Genomic DNA, 16,097 nt, shown 5'->3' on the forward strand with positions numbered 1-16,097 from the left:
CCGGCAGTCTCCCTCCGACCTCCGGCAGTCTCCCTCCGACCTCCGGCGCCGCACGGCTCGCCCCGAGGACCGAGACTTCTGCGCCCAATAGTCACGAGACGCGCGCTGGGACGGTCCGGGCTCGGGTTGTGCAAAGGGCGGTGACCTTGTGGCGCCTATCGCCGCCTCTCCCGGGCCCACGGGGTCCTGGCGGCCGGCACCCACCGCCGTAGTGTCGGGGGGAATTGCCGCCCTGCGTTTGTCACCAGGCTGGCTGGAGGAAGTTTGGGAGCCGGGCGCGCGCCAGGTCGTGTCCGGCCGGGTCAGCGCACCGCGGTGTTCGCGGTGGAGACGCGCTCTCCGTCCGTGCGGAGTGGCCGGGCGGAAACGTCGCTGCTTCTCCAGAAGGGAGAGCGGGTGCGTCTCCTTCCAGAGGTGTTTGTTATTAAGTACTCAGTCGATCCCGAGGGACAGGGTGATCAGCGGTTTCTGGATTTATATACACATTATCTGGGAGGAGAGGAAAAGTGCATTTCCTTTTGGCTGCAAATATCACTTATCTAGACAGTTTGCATCTGTGCTCTCTTCCAGTTGATTTACTCAAAAACTAGTCCAGTTTACTAGATTCTTGAAAGAAATGGAGTCCATGCTGCGCCTCTGTCCCCTTACTAAGGTTCTGAAGCAGGTGTTTGTCAGAGGGACTGATTCCTTGACATGGTGCTTGGTCCTTTCACACTTAACTGCCTGGGGCCAGTCTTGCTTCTTTGCCTTCCTCCCCAAATCCTTTAGTTCTTAAATCCCACTAGTACCATTTATTGAGGGATCACTGTTCTGTGCATAAAAGCTGGAGATGTAGTGATTGCAGAACAGAATTAATCTGTCAGTGTTTGCTCCCAGAACGCAAATCCAGTTCATCATCTTCAGAAAACCTAGCAAGTGTAATGTCAGAACCCTTCTGTTAGGTAACACTTGACATGCGAGTTGCTTTGATGGACCAGGCTTTGTGAAGACTAGAATCTATTCTGTGATTTGATTTGATATTTCTTTTTTGCCTTTTTAAATTCTAGGCTCTCATCAGGTTTTTGGTGTGGACTCTGTCTGATCTCCCAGGTTCTAACTTAAATCCCTTCAATTCTTCGCCCCAATGTACCACCAGTAGGGTCTTTCTAGAAAAAAGAAAAACAAAACTTGCACCTCCTTTGTCCTTTGTTTAACCTTTCACTGTCAGGAGACTGGGTCTAATTTGTCGATTTTCCAAGTTCCTGACAATTAGGCAAACAGGATTCACTTAGTTCAAAGACTAGTATGTATGAATATGAATAGTATGTGTCATTAAGCTGTCACTAGTCCGGTTATTTCATTAAATTTAATTTTGTAAAAGCTTTTATGTATGTGAAGGAAAGAGAGATAGCTAGACGTGGCCCTGCCTTCCAGCTTACATGAACTATGTTCCAAGACAACTGACAGTTTAGTGTTCCTAGTTTAAGGGCTTACAGCATTCCCTTTTATTCAAATTTTAGTTTTAAGAGTTGGATGTGTTAACCAGCCTGGTGATGTTTATGGCTTCAAGCTACAGTATTCTCTCTTTGACTGCATATTAGCTAGTGACCCTTTTGCATTTTGTTTCAATGTTAACCTATGAAATGGATTTGGTGTCTTATTAACATTCCCCATTCATTGTCTTGTGCAAGAAAATTACTTCACAAGGTACATTGCAGAAGTACACTTCTCCATTCTGGGGGTGGGTGGATGGGAAGTGTGGGCCATGCACTCCCCAAGGTGTGGGCAGAGGGTGCCCATTAAGTACAAGGTGTGGCAGGGAGGACCCTCCCGGGTTGTCCTGATGTATTGTCCTTTTCTTAGAAGTGTCTTCATGATACGTGATTGAACAAATGAAGGATTCCTTTTTTACATCCCAGGAGTTTTAAGAAAATACTTATATTATCCCATTTTCCTTTTCTATTCTATTTTTGTGAACCATATCTGTTTTTTATTTTCTCTTATTTGAATCTCTTGACTTGTAGATGGTTCTCAACCATCACAGACCTTTTGCAAGGAAGAGAAGATGTGAATAATTAATATTTATTTTTGCATGTCTGCTAGGAATTAGTGAATGCTAACCTTCAGAATCTTTGCTAAAAGAGACACATGTATAGAACAGTCTTTTGGATTCTGTGGAAGAGGGAGAGGGTGGGATGATTTGGGAGAATGGCATTGAACCATGTGTAATATCATATATGAAACGAATTGCCAGTTCAGGTTGGATGCATGATACTGGATGCTTGGGGCTGGTGCACTGAGACGACCCAGAGGGAAGGTACGGGGGAGGGGGAGGAGGAGGGAGGGTGGTTCAGGATGGGGAACATGTGTATACCTGTGGCAGATTCATGTTGATGTATGGCAAAACCAATACAATATTGTAAAGTAATTAACCTCCAATTAAAATAAATAAATTTATATTTAAAAAAATTAAAATCAATAAAATATATTTTAAAATTAAAAAAAAAAAAAAGAATCTTTGCTAGCCTGGACCAGCGTCATTTGAGAGGGAAGTGAAATGAGCAGTGTTGCAAGGCTGTCCCCTCCAGCACTGCCTGTTGCAGGAGATAAACAGTCTCTTTAATAATTCCATGTTCAACTATGTGTTAACATGTGTGCTCCTTTGCCTGAAAGTTTGTTCTTTAAAATAAACTTGACTTTCCATTATCAGTGTCATGACTATGAAAACATGTTGTTAATACATGACTGGCTTAGGTCATGGAGCTTATGTGATTGATGGTTAAGCGTGTCATTCCATATTTAATAAGTGTATCCTTGGAGCCTAATGCTGTTCAGAACAGAGAGATAAACATGGGTGGCTGATAGATGGAATATATGCCACCCCTCACGCAATCAGCTAATAGTCTGTTTGGAAAGACAGGCATGCGACTCAAAAGAGGTTAGTAATTGTATGAATGACAGACTATAAATAAAATATAAATGCAAAGGAATGACCATTTTAAGCTGCAGAGATGGCATTGAATGGGAGCTGGAGTTTGAAGGTGGTATCTGGGTGGGTGGAGAATATCAGGAGAGCAGTGAAGGAATGAGAATGAGCCGGGCTTGTTTAAGTTGGCCACAGCTGTGTCTGCATTGTTTTGATGGGAGCTAAAGGATGGAGCTGAAAAGATAGGTTGCAACCCAAGATCTGAATGCAAAACCAAGACATTTGGAACTTAGCTGGTAGACAATGAATGATGCCTTAATGATGAGGGCTGGGTGCTAAACTAAAGAGGGGTGATGAGAAAGCTGTGATTTAGGAAGGAGTGAGCAGGATAGACTATTAGGGAAGAAAGATTGAGAGGCAGTTGCCATTGTCCTGGCATGACATGCAAGTGGAAGATAGGATAAATGTGAGTTGCATAATTAAGGAAGATTTAGCAGGCATTGTTGGCTAAGCGAATAGTCAGAGGTGGATATGAGGCTGTGAACCAGGGTATCTTGACATTTTTTCTGTAGAGAGGCAGTTGTTTATTTTCTGCAATAATGGAAGACAGGAAAGGCACAGTTCAGTAAAGTGTATGGAGGCAAAAGTACTAGTCTGTTTAGATGTATTGAACTTGGAGTTAACAGCCTGGAGTGAAGGTAGGATATAAATAAAGAATGTTTAAATCAAATCCCAATTTAAATGTATCAAGTAAATATTATCTTAAAGGCAGCCCTGTTACATGGTAGTAATCGCCCTGTAATATGTCTGTGTTGAAAGCCTTCCTTGTGTTTGCTGTAGAGATCAAAGTGCAGAGGGGGCACATGGTTGAATTCCTTGTTCTTGCCCCTCTTGTCAGTAACTTCTAGAACCAAGATGAGTGTAAAGTTCAAACAAAACAAACCACCTGTTCCATCTGAAAGGAGTTTGTAATCCAGTTGAGAAGCTGCTATATAAGTCACATGTTAGAGAATAGGGTGGTGAATGTGCTGAAGTCTTCCTTTCCCTGGATTCCTTCAGCAGCTGCTGAACAGTCGATACACCTGTGCATGTCTTCTCCCCCATCTATGATGATTAACAGCTTGTTGAGCAGGGACCTTGTTCTGTCTGACTCTGGCAGCACTGTGTCCCCACGCTACTGCATGAACACAGTGATAATTGCCAATATCATATGCTCCCTGGCAGTGAGTCTGTGGTATCAGGGAATATACCTGGTGTTCCTTTATTCAAGGTAGCTTTTACCAGCCTTTTGCTTTCATTTTAGGTAGAAACAAGAGAAGATGAAGAGCAGAATGTCAAGTTGACTGAAATTCTGGAGCTCTTGGTTGCAGCTGGGTATTTCCGGGCAAGAATTAAAGGCTTATCACCTTTTGACAAGGTAAGAGGAAATCTTTCTGACCATTAGGCTAGTCTTTGTCAGGATGTCATGGTTTACCGTAGCAGTAGGGTATTTTTTGTTAGGATGGCATGGTTTACCGTGGAAAGGAAGAAGAGATTGTATTTTTCTTTCTCTGTATCCATGTTGCATTTCTCCAGGATTCAGATTCATTATGGAAGTGTTTGTTTCCTATTAAAAGAAAATAATCATGTATCAGTAAAATACACCTTCAAGTCCTTTTGTGCATGAAGATTGAGAAATACTCATAAGCAAAATAGTTTCTCCTTTCAAGGAGCTTAAAGTTTGGGTGGGAAAATAAAGCTTATGTCTCCCACATTGCAGACAGACACTTAACTATCTGAGCCACCAGGGAAGTCCATAAGATAAAGTAATTTGAGTTAATAGGGAGCTATCCCAAGTTGATAAAGCTGATAAAGAATCTGCCTACAATGTGGGAGACCTGGGCAGTCCCTGGGTTGGGAATATCCCCTGGAGAAGGGAATGGTTACCCACTCCAGTATCCTGGCCTGGAGAATTCCATGGACTGTACAGTCCACAGGGTCACCAAGAGTTGGACACAACTGAGCAACTTTCACTTTCTTCCCAAGTTGGGATGCTCACAGATAGTTACCAGGTATTCTCTGGGCTCTGAATGCTAGGTTTGGAGAAGAAAGAAGTTGCTATTGGATGAAGTCATTTAATTCGGCAGAACCTTGAACAGTTCTTACACATAAGGAATAGTAGTAGGGTTGAGAGCACAAGGATAAGAACAAAGACCTTGTACTCAAAGAGCCTGACTTCTGAAGAGCAGGGAAGAGAGACGGTAAACCAGCACACGTAGAATAAGTGGCACAGTTCATTAAGTGCCACAATGAACTATGCACAGAAGTGAAGCATCCAGATCAACCAGGACATGCCAGGCAAGCTTCCTGGTAGAAGGAACCATTGAGTTCCCCAGTGGGCCAAAGCCCTGTCTGCATGTAACAGGTTCTTTTGTAATACAGATGTGTAGGTCTCAGCCTTTGAAATTCTGGTTTGTTAGGTGTGGGATGGGGACTGGAATCCGTATTTTATTAGGCATCTCGCATGAGTCTACACTATAGCCAGGGATAAGATTCATTGTTGATCTTTTCTAAGATCAAGCTGTGTCTATAAAGGTTTTGTTTCAAATGGATTTTTAGCCTTGGTCTCATTTGCATCTCAGAGAAGTCCCATGACAAAATAGAGTACAGATTCTCATCTCCTTTAGGTAGAAGAAAATATGGGATGTATGGAAATTAAGTAATAAGCCACAGAATGTCCCCCTTGCTACCCACATATCTGGTCCATAAAACTCATAATTCTTCTGCCGTCTTGCACTTGACTTTAACTGGATTAAGGCTTCTCTCAGCTGAGAATTAATGTCTGTCCCCATTAGTATAAAGAGAATCTGCATCATACATCCATTTAGTCTTAGAAGGCAGCTTCTCAGTCTACTAGCCACATATTTCAAGTGCTCAGTGACCATGTGTGGCTGGAAGCACCATACTAAACAGTGTGGATCCAGACTGTTCCTGTCCTGGCAGAAAGCTTTATTCAGCAGTGCTGTTTAGATGGGAGAAGGCAGTGGCAACCCACTCCAGTACTCTTACCTGGAAAAATCCCATGGACGGAGGAGCCTGGTAGCCTGCAGTCCATGGTGTCACTAAAGTTGGACACGACTGAGTGACTTCACTTTCACTTTTCACTTTCATGCATTGGAGAAGGAAATGGCAACCCACTCCAGTGTTCATGCCTGGAGAATCCCAGTAACGGGGGAGCCTGGTGGGCTGCCGTCTCTGGGGTCGCACAGAGTCGGACACAACCGAAGCGACTTAGCAGCAGCAGCAGCAGCAGCTGTTTAGATGAGTTGCAGTGGATGGAGCCAGGACGCATATTGTCTCTCTCTGAGGATACACAATTTTGTATATAAAAACTGTTTCTATTTTATCTGCCTTGCACTTCTTCCCTTCTTCCCAAACTAGGAAGAGAAAATAGGTATTTTTTTATGTCTTGCAGGTGGTGGGAGGAATGACCTGGTGCATCACCACTTGCAACTTTGACGTGGATGTTGATTTACTCTTTCAGGAGAACTCTACAATAGGTCAGAAAATGTGAGTTATTGGGCTTTCCATGGATGAGCCTGAACAGTGAGAAAGGAGATGAATCTTGAGCATTTGCTGTGTGCCAAAGCTTGTGTCAGATGCTTCACTCATGGACTAAAAGAAGCCAAGGTCACACAGCTAACACATGAGAGTCATCTAATATTATTACGATGTTACTGGGCTATTTCTGATGTTTTTTGTTGATCAGAATTTCTGTTGATTGCTTGAATATCTCCTTCCAAAGGCATTGAATTTGGATGGAAGTTGGATAGTTGAAGGGAGGGGAATCTTGCCTGCCCTGTTGCCTCTGCATAAGGCAGAGCCTCGCTTTGCCTGTGTCCTTGCCAAAGACATCCTGGAAGGGTGCCCTGGCTGATCTTCTGTAGCTCACCAGGGACTTGGTGATTTCATGAGATCACTGGGATCCCAGTTCTGCCCAGCCCTGCCAGTGGACAGCTGTGTGACCTTGGGCAAGCCTTCCTTTATGTACAGAAAGAGGGTTTGTGATCTCAGATCTACAGGAGTCTGTGATTTACTTACTCATTTTTCTGAAGCCTTGTCCTGCCCTAAATGGATTAAAGATGGTTTATGAGCATGCATGGGGGAGCAGTAATAGTGGAAAAGTGAAACAAAGCAAAAAGGGTAAAAAAGGGAAGGAAAGGCAGAGTTGAGGGTAAAGAACACAACTGTGAGGAGCCAGAAGGCCCTGTTTTCCTAAGGATGGGACACAGATTTGGCTGAAAAGAAGAAAAAGACATGAAAAGAAGAAAAAATAAATTATCCAATTTATACTTTCCATATAGTAGAAGAAAAGCAAGTCCCTGGGAATCACCAAAATCCTTAACACTAAGACCAAAAGGCATTCTTGGCTCCTTATTAAGGAGTTCATGCTGTTTGACACAGTAATACTGCCATCAGTGCCCGGCCATGAATAGGGGGCGCTGCGTCCTGACACCTGTGCGTGTGGGGCTGTGGCATCATGTCCAGTCACCCACAGAGAAAAGTTCACCTGGGGGGGTCCAATGGAGTCCAGGTGTGTGGCTCTGCTCCCGATGATCCAGTCTAACCCAGCAGGGGAGTGTATTCTTGTTCTTTTGTTTATTAAGGTGTTACATACGTGAACGTACAAGAAACATTCAGATACTACCAAAGGGAGCAAAACACGCAGCTGATGTCTCTCCTCTTTGCCATTTTACATCCTAGTTTTATTCCCTGGAAAGAGTCATCTTTGACTGTCTAGGTTTTAGATTCTTCATCATGGTCACTAATATGTCTCCACCTTTGTATACACGGTTTCATTCAAGTCCAATGAGAGGAGGAAGTTGGCTCACCTGTACCACTCACTACATCCCCTTTGTCTTCCAACTTCCACTCTTTTAATTATTATCTTTCTTTTCTATGATCGCTTGCATAATTTTGCTCTACTTAAGTTTCTATTTCTTGACCCATTAATATAAAGTAGTTTCTCCTGTTTATAGTCTGTTCTATAGTAGCAGTTAAATTGTGCATGCTTTATCTACAGGTAAATTCTAAAAGTAAATCTATAAACAGTATTTTCAGTAAGAACTAAGATTTGTGATGGGGTCAGAAAAAGAACGGTAATTTTCTGAACTGTAATGGTGCTGTTTAAAGGAGAATATTTGAAGTACTGCAGTCAAAAGCAATCTCTTTTCATTTATTCATTGACTCAGCATATATTTATTGAACCCTTACATTCATAATGTTCTGGATGTATTAATGAAAAATGTGCTATCCTCATGGAACTTAGAGTCTATTGGAGGAGACAGACAAAAACTAATCTAATAAATAAGTACAGTATGTGTAGACATATGTACCATGAAAAAAAACTAAACCCAGGAAAGGGTATGAGGAGAGACGTAGGATGGCAGTTGTGGTTTAAGTCGGTGTAGGCTTCACTGAGAAAGTGATACTAGAGTTAAGACTTGAGGAATGAGGGTTCCAGGCAGAGGGAACTGCCAGTGTGAAGGCCTACGCAGAAGCTTGCAGAGTGTACTGTGGTGGGGGTTGGGGCCATGGGGAGGGGGCAGCAGCAGATGGAAGTGCAGAGAGGTCATGGGACAGATGAGGTAGCGCTTTGTAGGTAAGGTTTAGGACTTGGGGTTTACTCTGAGTCAGGTGGGAAATCCATGGGGGTAGGGGGCGTTGAGCAGGGCAAGAACACAGTTTGTTCCGTGTTTAAGAAGGACCCCTCATCTGAATACTGAATTCAAGGAGTGAAGGTACAATCAGGGAGATTCTTTAGCATGTTACAGTAATCCTCCCCTGGGCAGTGTGCCAGTAGTGGTGGCATTCTGGATCTGTTTGAAAGGTAGAACCAACAGGATCTCATGGCATATTTGATTTAGAGTGTGAGTAAGAGGAGCGTGGAGGATGACTTTGAAGTATTTGGCCCAAGCAAGTGGAGGTGGTCTCTGCAAGTCATTGAGAATCAAGCACACTGCATTTTTACAAAGCTTCTTTTCCCTCTTGTGTTTCTGATAGCCTTTTTTTTCTTGTTGACAAAGAAGCATGTACTTTCACTTGTAGCTGAGATCAGCCAGCTTCTTAATCAGTCTCTTGACTAACATGAATTCTCTGCCTTTTCAAGTACACTCTTGATTGAAGCCTCTTTCTGTTCCAATCTGAGCTGATTGCCTCTTACACCTGTGGGACCTCTGATGTTCTGGGATTTCTTTTGCATTCTTTGTGAGCTAGGATTCTCAATCTGTATTTCTGAAATCTAAAAAACAGTGAAAATGTTGGTGTTTTTTTTTTTTTTTCTTTGAAGTGTGGATATAAAACTTTAATTGGAAGCAAAACATGATCTGACTGACTTAAGGTTATTTATGGTCTTTCTTGACCCCACTTATGTGAATATATTCATAAGTTTTGCTACAGAAATACTCATTTCTTTGATGATAGGATGCTGTTGTGGATTTCAGTGGGTCTTACATAATAAATAGTTCAGTTAGTCGCTCGGTTGTGTCCAACTCTTTGTGACCCCATGAATTGCAGCACGCCAGGCCTCCCTGTCCATCACCAATTCCGGGAGTTCACTCAGACTCACATCCATCGAGTCAGTGATGCCATCCAGCCATCTCATCCTCTGTCATCCCCTTCTCCTCCTGCCCCCAATCCCTCCCAGCATCAGAGTCTTTTCCAGTGAGTCAACTCTTCGCATAAGGTGGCCAAAGTACTGGAGTTTCAGCTTTAGCATCATTCCTTCCAAAGAACACTCAGGACTGATCTCCTTTAGAATGGACTGGTTGGACGTCCTTGCAGTCCAAGGGACTCTCAAGAGTCTTCTCCAACACCACAGTTCAAAAGCATCAATTCTTCGGCACTCAGCTTTCTTCACAGTCCAACTCTCACATCCATACATGACTACTGGAAAAACCATAGTCTTGACTAGACAGACCTTTGTTGGCAAAGTAATATCTCTGCTTTTCAATATGCTATCTAGGTTGGTCATAATTTTCCTTCCAAGGAGTAAGCATCTTTTAATTTCATGGCTGCAGTCACCATCTGCAGTGATTTTGGAGCCCCCCAAAATAAAGTCTGACACTGTTTCCACTGTTTCCCCATCTATTTCCCATGGAGTGATGGGACCAGATGCCATGATCTTAGTTTTCTGAATGTTGAGCTTTAAGCCAACTTTTTCACTCTCCTCTTTCACTTTCATCAAGAGGCTCTTTAGTTCCTCTTGACTTTCTGCCATAAGGGTGGTGTCATCTGCATATCTGAGGTTATTGATATTTCTCCCAGCAATCTTGATTCCAGCTTGTACTTCTTCCAGCCCAGCGTTTCTCATGATGTACTCTGCATAGAAGTTAAATAAACAGGGTGACAATATACAGCCTTGATATACTCCTTTTCCTCTTTGGAACCAGTCTATTGTTCCATGTCCAGTTCTAACTCTTGCTTCCTGACCTGCATATAGGTTTCTCAAGAGGCAGGTCAGGTGGTCTGGTATTCCCATCCCTTTCAGAATTTTCCACAGTTTATTGTGGTCCACACAGTCAAAGGCTTTGGCATAGTCAATAAAGCAGAAATAGATGTTTTTCTGGAACTCTCTTGCTTTTTTGGATGTTGGCAATTTGATCTCTGGTTCCTCTGCCTTTTCTAAAACCAGCTTGAACATCTGGAATACGTAGTATATACCCCTTAATCTACTAAGCTACATCTAAAGAATTGTGAGTTCTGAAGCACATCTGCCCCCACATGGTTTGTTTAAGGAGTTGATGGTGTGTTATTTTTCCTGATAAGTACTTGATGTGAAAGCAAAGCTGGGGACAGGGTTTACTTGTAAAGACCCAGCAGACTCCTAGCAGATTCATCAGGCAGTTGATTCTTTATAGAAGAAATGTCATAGCCACAGGGCACTGAATTATCCAAAATATTTTCTGTTTGGTTTTGGGACGTGTTCTGTGTTTGTGGTCCTCCCACGAAGTTTCTGGTTTGGTACAGTTAGTTCAGTTCAGTCACTCAGTCATGTCTGACTCTTTGTGACCCCATGGACTGCCGCATGCCAGGCCTCCCTGTTCATCACCACCTCCCAGAGTTTGCTCAAACTCATGTCCATTGAGTCTGTGTTCTGTGTTTAGGGACCTCCCACGAAGTTTCTGGTTTGGTACAACTCAGACTAATATTGCCATGTGCTTGCAGTGCCTCTGTGCATCCTAGTGAATGGGAGGGGGCAGCACCATCCCTAAAGTACACACTTGCCTCATAGGGCATGCTTATCTTCCATTTGTGCTCCATTGGGGCACAGATGGGCCTCATCTGTGGATGGGCCTCCATTGGGGCCTCATCCTCCTTTTTGATCCTTCTTTCATTTGGGTTCCTGAGCTTCCCCTCTGCATCCCCAGTTTGTCTTAAAATCCCATCACCACAAAGTGCTATGTTCCAAGGTCCATAAATAAGATTTTAGGCTTGTAACCGATTCATTTCTACAACGCACGTCAACACACATTTATTAGGCACCTGTGTACAGAGCACGTGCCCTTTATAATTTAACCTTCATAGCAACCCTTGAATAGGCAGGACAGGGATTATCCCTCATTTTATGATGGTAGTGTTGGACCAGAAGGACCAGGTGGCTCGCCAAAAGTACCAGAGTGGGTGATGGAGCTTGGAATTTAGTCCCTGGTTTAACTCGCTCTCTTTGAAACTGTGCAGTGGAGGAGGAAACAGTGAATGAACCCTTAGAAAACTAAAGGAACCGAACTTACCTCCAGTAATGAAAAGTGGGTGTGTTAAAAGCATAGACTGGGAAACCTGTCCGGTGACCTCTGCACTTGTTATTTTCCCTGATTTTCAGAAAGTCAGAGGATCCACTCTGAGCTCCAGGGAAAAGCCAAAAGGAGACTGGTAGGTTTCTGCCGGAAGTCTTCCTGACTTTCGCCCCCAGGCCGGCCTGTTTTCTCCCACATCCCCACCCCTTTGCAGTAATAGTGCCTTCAGCTTCTTCTACACGCTGCTGACGCTGCACACTTGGTAGTCATTTCTGGGAGGCAGGTTTAACAGGGTTGTAAACCGCAAGATGACCCTAGGCATCCTTCCCTCAGGGCCTTTATGAACTGGAAGAGTGGGCCGTCTCTGAGGAGTGGCCAGGGAGAACCTTGCCTGAAGGTGGAGGGTTGGCTGGATAGTGTTGGTGTCTCAGCCTCTGATTTTTAAGCTTCTGAATGGTTATGGGCTATCAGCAACCCTCCCTGCATAGAGCCACGAATCTGTAGCCACTAGAGGGAGCTCACTTCCTGCCAAACCAAAACGCGACTTGGCTAGGTGGTCCCGGTGTGAGTGAATTCTTAGACCTGCCCAAGCAAGGACTGGAAGCCAGAGTGTGACCATCTTCACTTGCTAAGCTTGGAATCTGGGAAGCAGAGCCAATTAAGTACCCATTTCTTCCCCTCACAAATTTCAAAGAAATTAAGGAACAAGACATGGGAGTCTTATGAACATTAAATTAAGAGAGAGCTTTAGATAATGTTGCCAAATGACTGTGTCAGTCTTTTCTACCAAACTGTCCCGTTCGGACCCCAGGAGGAGCTGGGCAACCACAGGCTTCCCTACTGGGACAGAGAAGATACCTGTGTCCTGAGGATGAGCCGCTCAGAAAGGAGGCCCACAGGGGCTCTGGGAGTCAGATGACACTTTGCTTCCACGCCTCAGACCTTTTGCATGAATCACACCCCGCTTCTGTTTGCAGTGAACATGTCCTCCTGCATCCTTCCCTCCTGGAAGGTGGGTAGTCCTGCCTTCTGTGAGTGTGTGCAGTAAGGGAGCAGACTTTGCCTCCTCACATGTTTTTCTCTTAACATATTGGACTTGATGTAATGATTATGACTGTTTCCACTCAGCAGTTTTAAGCTTGGTCCTGCCTTGTGACGCTACTGTAGATACAAACATGGTTGTGTGGTGTATTCTCTGGGGAGCCTTCTCTGGGAGTCATATGGCTTCTGTTCCAAGGTTACTTAGTTCCTGCCAAGAGCGAGGGCATGAAACGTGCTAAGGGAAACTTATTTTCTCTTATCTGGGCCTGAGTTAGGTGTTGGTCCTATGGGTGTCTGTCTCCTAGAAAGGATTGTGGAACTGCAGAAAGACAAAAGTGTGCAAGATTTCCTTGCACAAGAGATACCTTTTCAGTAGATAGACCCAAAACTTGCTGTAATTGAAGCCTCTAGTAAGAACCTGCTGACCATGGCCTTTATCTGCTAGAAAATAGTCTGATACTTGTAGATGAGGCCACTCTGGTTGAAATTTTTTAATGTCTTAAATGAGGATATAACCTAAACTGTCCATGTAGGCTGAGCCAGGAGCCCCCATTTCTCTATACGGCCCCACAAGACCACTGCTTGGACTATTTCTTGGAGTTCCTAGGCTATGTACCATGGCTTTGTGAGTTAGCAAGCCCACTGAACCTCTGTTCTCTCCTCTTTAATCTGATCTAAGATACAAGAAGTAGAAACCAGATAATCGGAGATCAAATAGCAGCTGATCACAAATTTAAATCTGTGGTGAAATGAACTTGCACACAAGTCCTTCTTTCACTCCTGCCATGAAACTGTCCCACCCGGGCCAGGGCTCATCTGGGCATCCAGTGGGGGTGGGTACTCACCTCATGACCGAGGTCAGATATGCTCTGGGCTTCAGAAAGCCTGCCTCCTGCTCTCCTCCAGCCACTTCAGGGGAGGACCATGCAAGGTGGAGGAGAGGGATCATGTCCCTTGTGAGAAGCTGAAAACTCCTCTTCTTTGGAAAAAGAGTGGTTCCTCCAAATCTAGGATTAATTTTAGAGTATCAAAATTAAAGGCTATTATTTATTTCAAAAATATTTCTTAACAGAGTAGAAACTTCAATTTTTTTTTTTCCACACAAGCCTGAGACCTCATGTTTTGTCTTAATATTCTGGGTACCTGGCACAAGTTGGTAATTAATTTGTTGCCTGGGTGATTTTTCAACTTCCCTGGTGGCTCAGACAGTAAAGAATCTACCTGCAATGCATGAGACCCAAGTTCAGCCCCTGGGTTGGGAAGATCCCTTGGAGGAGTGAATGGCAACCCACTCCAGTCCATGGGGTCACGAAAGAGTCAGACACAACTGAGCACCTAAGCACGCACGAATGATACTTAGAACATTTTTTTAAAATGTTTAACCTAGTGGTTTCCAGACTTTTGGAAAAAGAAAGACAACAAAGTGAAATGGAGAACACACAGCACTAATAACTGTTTATTTTGCCATGTAAGGATGTTTTTAAAAAATAGCTACCACCATAACTTCATGAAGAAACAAAATATTTTCTTCTAAAAAGTAGGACGAACATGATCTTGGAATTAAGGGTGAATGCAATTTTCCTTATGTGGCCTTACATGCACACAGGTCTAAGTTGTGCTTATTTTTCTCAATTTGCTGTCAGCCAGGAGCAGTGTGGTCCTGGTCTGGTATTGAGAAGCCCTGGATCCCTGTGGAATGCAGCCCAGATGGTAGAGATGTCTTAAGAGCCGCTTAGTGTGTTCTCACTCTTGGCTTGTTGTTTTCCTCCGAGCAGAGCTCTATCAGAAAAAATCGTCTCCGTCCTGCCAAGAATGAAATGTCCACACCAGCTGGAGCCCCACCAGATCCAGGGGATGGATTTTATTCACATATTTCCTGTTGTCCAGGTGAGAGCGTCTGAGGGGTTTCTTGTCCTCTGAACACTGGCATTCCTGTAACGGGTCTGGCTCTCGGGCTCTCTGGCCTAGATCCTGGATCTGATGGGCGTGGCATGGATTTGGTGGCCACAGAGCATGACTGCACTCCAATGTTATCCGCAGAAGTTGCCAATATTCAGTCTACCTTCATTCCACTCAGTCACCTGTTCTGATCTTTGAATGTTTCCCACAGGTAGCTTTTCATTGCCCTTCTGGGAGGCCCCCATGCTCTGGTTCCCTTCTGTCTCTCCAGCCTCAGTTTATTCTTTGTTTTTCTTTGTTCTCTATGTTCTAGCCCCCCTGGCTTTCTTTCCAGTCTCCTCCCACATACTATCCTTCTTTCCTGTCACGGGGCCTTTCTCTCAGCCTGGGAAGCTTTTCCCTTCTCTCCTTTCCTTCATCCTTCAGCTCTCAGTTCCATGTCTCCTCAAGAAAGCTCCCCTGACCCCCCAGATCTAGAGCAGGTTCTTTTGCTGTATTCTCCTATGCAGCATATTCCCTGCCTTCACAGGGATCTCCCTTACACATTTGTGACCGTGTGCTTCAGTGTCCGGTTATTTATCTCTGGCTCTCGTGGGCAGGTATCAGGGCTGTCCTGCTCAGTCCTGTGTCTCTGGCACCTCTTGGAATGTCTGGCACTTTGTAGGCATTCAGTCCTTATTTGAGGACTGAATTTCTAACAAGAGACTTACCTCTAGCCCAACTTTTTTCTGAGGCCCCATAATGAAGTGGCTCATGCTGTACAGGTCCCTGTATTCTGTGTGGTTTTTGTGCCTCAGCCTTTCCTCCAGATACCACAGAGAAAGGAGGAGCACAAGGACTCACTTTGTGGCCTGCTATATGGACAGGACTTAGCCTCAGGTCCTAATAGAGTTCCTTGAAGCATCTGTTGTAATCCTAGTCTTACATTTGAGAAAAGTGCAACTCATAGTGGATAATCAATTGCCTTACGGGCAGAGAACTAGTGAGTGGAGAGGCAGATTCCTCTAAATTTTTCCTTGTCCTTAAGCCTGAACTTTCCCCCTCCACCACTGTGCAGCCACCCAGAGGAAAGCCACCCAGCCCCTGCTAGAGAAGTTCACTGATTCTGTGAAGATTATGTAGTGTAGTGGTTAAGAGCCTGGACTCTGGAGACTTCCTGGGTTCAAATCTTGACTCAGCCACTTTCCAGCTGTCTGATCTTGGGCAGATGTCTTCCCGTCTTACCTGTTAAGTGGATAACAATAGCAGCTACCTGATAGAATGAAGGTTGAATAAGTTATTGTGTGTTAAGCACATGGCTGAAGGGCTAGCGTGTCTCAGTCAGTGCTTTCTAAGGGTTACGTAGTTGTTTCTGTGGTAGTTACTGCTGCTGGGAATCTTCCCCTGAACTAGACTTCAAATTAAATATGAAATTTCTAAATGAAATTTGTACATTTGAGTCTAGTACTTTAACTCAGGATTTGATGTGTATGTTCGTT

General features: G+C 44.1%; 1 protein-coding gene across 2 annotated transcripts in view; it reads left to right on the plus strand.

Moving 5' to 3' along the window:
* Positions 1 to 16,097, plus strand: part of CCDC93 (coiled-coil domain containing 93) — a 107,246-nt gene that overhangs the window by 693 nt on the left and 90,456 nt on the right. For both annotated transcript variants that reach the window (XM_040228982.1, XM_040228983.1), the window contains exons 2-4: positions 4,209 to 4,322; positions 6,360 to 6,454; positions 14,496 to 14,607. In XM_040228982.1, coding sequence (XP_040084916.1) covers positions 4,209 to 4,322; positions 6,360 to 6,454; positions 14,496 to 14,607 — 321 coding nt within the window. The remainder of the gene's footprint in view (positions 1 to 4,208; positions 4,323 to 6,359; positions 6,455 to 14,495; positions 14,608 to 16,097) is intronic.

Source organism: Oryx dammah, unplaced genomic scaffold (genome assembly GCF_014754425.2).
Source record: "Oryx dammah isolate SB20612 unplaced genomic scaffold, SCBI_Odam_1.1 HiC_scaffold_27, whole genome shotgun sequence".
Classification (NCBI taxonomy): Eukaryota; Metazoa; Chordata; class Mammalia; order Artiodactyla; family Bovidae; genus Oryx; species Oryx dammah.